This window comes from Lindgomyces ingoldianus (genome assembly GCF_010093535.1).
Source record: "Lindgomyces ingoldianus strain ATCC 200398 unplaced genomic scaffold BDR25scaffold_73, whole genome shotgun sequence".
Taxonomy (NCBI): domain Eukaryota; kingdom Fungi; phylum Ascomycota; class Dothideomycetes; order Pleosporales; family Lindgomycetaceae; genus Lindgomyces; species Lindgomyces ingoldianus.
Genome location: NW_022985234.1, coordinates 150,104 through 154,664, shown reverse-complemented (window position 1 = coordinate 154,664; position 4,561 = coordinate 150,104). Strand labels below are relative to the sequence as shown.

At 36.9% G+C, this 4,561-nt stretch overlaps 1 protein-coding gene across 1 annotated transcript; it reads right to left on the bottom strand.

The window, feature by feature from the left end:
• Positions 1-1,592: 1,592 nt before the first annotated feature.
• On the bottom strand, positions 1,593-2,694 carry BDR25DRAFT_363642 (uncharacterized protein; the record flags this gene model as incomplete). The annotated part of the gene is made up of 7 exons (XM_033696772.1): positions 1,593-1,705; positions 1,977-2,005; positions 2,051-2,169; positions 2,368-2,408; positions 2,458-2,522; positions 2,552-2,599; positions 2,690-2,694. The coding sequence occupies 7 exons, from the start codon at positions 2,692-2,694 to the stop codon at positions 1,593-1,595; spliced, it is 420 nt and encodes a 139-aa protein (XP_033539565.1).
• Between the last annotated feature and the right edge of the window lie 1,867 nt (positions 2,695-4,561).

Here is a 4,561-nt window from a genome sequence, read left to right as displayed (position 1 = left end):
AGCTGCTCTTACTAAAGTAAGTTTTTACATATAAATTTAACTAAAATAGGTATTTTACTAAATATAAAGCTTATATATGCGTACGCAGTAATCTCTAAAGCAAAGACTTACTCTAGTTAACCTATACTGCTACTCTTGCGGCTAGATTCTTCTAAACAGCAATAGCAATAGCAGCTTAATTTAACCTAAAGATTAGGCAATATAATGTTATAAGCGCGTTTCTAAACATGCACTGTAAAAGTAAGCTAGAAGTAATATATAAGCTCTTAGAAGGCTTTACAAAGCCTAGCATATGCGTTAAGCTTTTATAAGCCCTATACAGACTACGCAACTTGCTAATCTTATAGTACTAAGAGCTCTTATAGGCTTTTTAGAAGCTTAATCTTATCTTATTTAAAAAGAAGCTATGCTTATTTTTTAACTATAATTACTATATCTTACTTTTTTTTTATGTAGACAACATACTTTATATCTATTACTATAATAATAAGTTAGAAGCTTACTAATTAATTAGTGTAATTAAGAAAATATATAAGCTAGAAGATTAAAAGCTATGTAAATAGTTTCTAAAGATTAAAATAATTAAGAATAGAAAGGCTAGAATAATCTAGCTAGTACATAACGCGTATATTAAGAAAGTAGTAAAGAAGTTTAACCTTGCAGAGAGCGCGCTCTTCCTAGAGACTCCTCTACTATTAGAAGAGCTTATAAGCAACTAGGGATTAGCATTAAAGCATAAAATTAAGGAATACTAAGAGCGCGTAAGATTAACACTCTACACTGCAATTATAGTGCGCCCTAACATAGCGTTTACAGCATCCTAGCTCTCCTACTACCTAATAAACCTAGGAAAGCAGCACTTCTAGGCAGTAAATTAGGCAATTGTGTACCTGTACTATATAAGGCATACAGGCATATAATACAGAGCACTAGAAGGCGCGCAACTTATTATGTGTAGAGATGCGTCTTTTGCTAACTACGCAGAGACTAGATAATTATTCTATAGATACATTATCTTAATCTTTAAAAAACTAATTTTATAGAAAGCAGCTCTTTAGCTAACAGTAACTATGTCTATAACAGAGGCTAAGCTGCTTGCTCTAGCGCACATTATAAAGGAATTACTAGCTCTAAAACGCTTCTTTAAAAAGCTTACCTTAGGGCTAGGCACACTGTAGTAGATTTACTGTAACAACTAGCAGATAATCTAGTTAGTAGTAGAAGAGAACGCCTAGATAACTACCTACCTACGCTAGGAGCATGCAAAAGGATCTTTTAAAGTGCGCTATATTAAAACAAGCAACATGCTAGCAGATAGACTTATAAAGCACTTACTAAAACAGTAATTTAAGCACTTTAAGTAGCTTCTTAACTTTAAAGACATGTAAACAAGCTTCTAAGAAGAGAAATTATTAATTATTAATAGTAGGGACATCTCTACACTGCCTGGAAACAAGAGAGCTATCTACTAGCAGAGACACTCCCCTATGCTATAGAGACTAAGTAGGGATTTAGTACATAAGATGCGCAGAAACATAGAATGCCTAAACTATAAGGAGATTAACAAGCTTACTTAAGAGCTCTTTAGCGTGCTAGTGACGCGCTAGGAGCCCAGGGGACACGTCACCCTGCTCCTCCTCCCCCTCCCCCTCCTCCTCCTTCTCCTCCTCCCCCTCCTCCTTTTCCTCTCTCTTCTTCTTCTCTACTACATCCTCTTTAAGCAGAGCTTAAAGAACTAGCTAAAGCTAGAACACAGCCTATAGCCTGTTAGTCTAATCTAGGGTATAACACATAATCTCTGCAGAGAAGCTTACCTGCTTGTCCTTCGCAACAAGCGCCGCAACAAGGCGCCGCGCATAGACAATAGTAACAGGGGGACTGCAAATAGGTTAAAAAGCTAGATTACCCCACACACTACTACAGGGCTTACAGGGGCAGGCAGCTGTGCCTAGAGGAACAGCGCTAACAGCGCGAACTGCTAGAGGCAGAATCATGGCACTCCCCACTAGAGCGCCCCGCGAGCGCACTCTTTATGCAGCCTAGACAGGACTGCGCGCGGAGCGCACCAGGGGGAGGCCGGCGGGGGGTGGTGGGCGCGGGCATGCGGGTGGTGGGCGCAGAGCGGCGGGGGGTCGCGGGCGCAGAGCGGCGGGGGGTAGTAGGCGCGGGCTTGCGGTCGATGCGGCCCCGCAGAGCGGCGGCACGCGAGCGGGCGGCTCTTTTAGCTTTATTAAGCTTTATACACATGTTAGTAGAAATTGCAGACAGGTTTAAAGTTATTCTTAGAGCTTAAAAGCATTAACTTACATGCAGCATGTTAGTTAGATCTAAAGAACAGGAGCTTAGGGAGCAGCAGAATTTATTTACCTCTGTTGCGGCGATCACAGCAAGCACGTGACCCGCGCTGCCTAGGGAAACAAGCATTGCGCTGCCTAGGGCAACAAGCACTAGAATCACTAAGGACAACAAGCACAAACACAGGGTGAACGCCCAGCGCTGCTCCAACAAGCCAAGGTAACGCTCTACACAGGTGAGCTGCGCAGCAGCTCACCTGGGGGGTGTGTCGCGTATACTGAGAGCCTTGGCTGGGGCCCGGAGCCTGGGACGCGGCTCGGGATCTGGAGATATTATGTTCCGAAGCTCGGTGTATATAAGGAGAGCCTCCAGCTCTCTTAGATAGGGGAGTCACTTCATCTGATCTTCTGAACAGCTACTGCCAGGCTATTTTATCCTCCACAGAATGTTATAGTGTACTTTAGTAATGTTTAAGATAACTTTATATATTTTTATGTTATTATTAATATGTACTTTTAATACTTTTTCTTATAATAGTTTTAGTTATAACGTACTTCATAGGCGAGTTGCTCACACACCCAAGTCGCTTACTTTTGCCAAGACCCTACCCTAACAAACTCTATTATAGCCTATAACAACCTGCTCTAGCACTATATAGTACAGTACAGCCTAGAATATTATTTAGGTACTACTTCTGCTTCTTGCTTACACGTTTGCGCGTTATGCCTAGTCTAATTGCACTATCTGCAGCGCCTTTAAGATAGCTTACCTACTTTAGCTTACACCTGCTTCTTTACTTTTTTCTTATTACTACGCGCTTTAAACTTCTTTAGAGCTGTTAAGTGTAAGCTTTTTTAAATTATTCAGGTCTTTTCTACCTTAATTTACTTTTTTTTATATAATTTATATTATATAGCAGCCTTATTAGCTACTTAAAGCTTAGTAATTTTTTATTACACTAACACTAGCTTATGTGTAATTATTACTGCCCTTTTTAAAACCTTTTTAAACACCTTAACTATAAAAGTTAGTAAACTATTTATATGCTTTTAAATTTTTATCTTTATAAGCATTAATTATAACCTAAGTTCTAAGGTATTACTTAGGGTTTATAACTGCTAGGGCTTGTTATATATAAGTAGTAGTAGTAACAGAGTGCGTAACTTTACATTAAAGCTTATTATAACTTATTATAAGTTAAAAGAAACTAATCTAGCGCTTTAGAACCTTTCTTAGATATTACTAAAAGTAATTATAGTATTATAGGCTACTTTAAAGCATAGCAGAAACTTTATTTTTATAATATAAGTAATTTAGTTATGCATAAGGTTTTTAGCTTAGCGCCTATACACTTTTTTTAAAAAAGTAAAATAACCTATATTAAGTAGCTATAAAAGGTGTAATAAGTAAAAAAGCATATAAATAGTAATAATCTTGTTATCTTTATAGTATTACTAAAAATAAAGTAAGTTATAGCTTTTATAGCTGTTAATAACTAGCAGATAGTAGCTACTAACAGTACACTTCTTTATATACACGTTAAAGTGCTTTAACTAGTCTAGACTAAGCTAATTAGTAGTCTAGCTGCGCTTAGAGATTATAATAACTTAATTTTAAAGTATATTTTTTTTATACTAGTTTAAAAAGTAGTTGCTACCCTAGAAGATAATAAAAAGTAAAATAGCCTACTTTTTAGCATTAATGCCCTAGATAGCTGTTGTCTACTTCTAGTTGCCTAGCTAGACTACTTTTAGCTGTCCTTGTCTCTCTAAACCTGTAACAACTGCTCTAGTAGATATCTAGCCTATTATAAACTCTGTCTTGTTAAAGTTATATATGTTATTATCCTAAATGCTATACTTAGCTTTAATATTCTTTATAAGGTTAAACTAGCCTAAAATTACTATAGGATTTTTATAAAAAGCTCTTTTATAGTTATACTTACACTTAAACTTTACTTTAAGCTTTAAGTAACACTTAATAAATGTATTAAGCTAGTTTATTAGCAGAGCTTGCTCTGCTTATTATATTCGGGTTTGCAGAACGAAAAGTTTAGCAGAATCTCCTCTTTTGGACGCGCTAGTTAGTCAGAATTTCTTCGGATAAACCCCGGTAACGCTGTTTCTCTGTCAGCTTATGTGTTTCTTATATTCTTTTTTAAAAAAAATGTATACCTAATGTAAGTGCACCTTTATGCTAATTTGCATGCAGTTTGCTCTAGCATGCGTTGTGTAAAACATATTTAAATTATGGTTAGTTGCGTCTG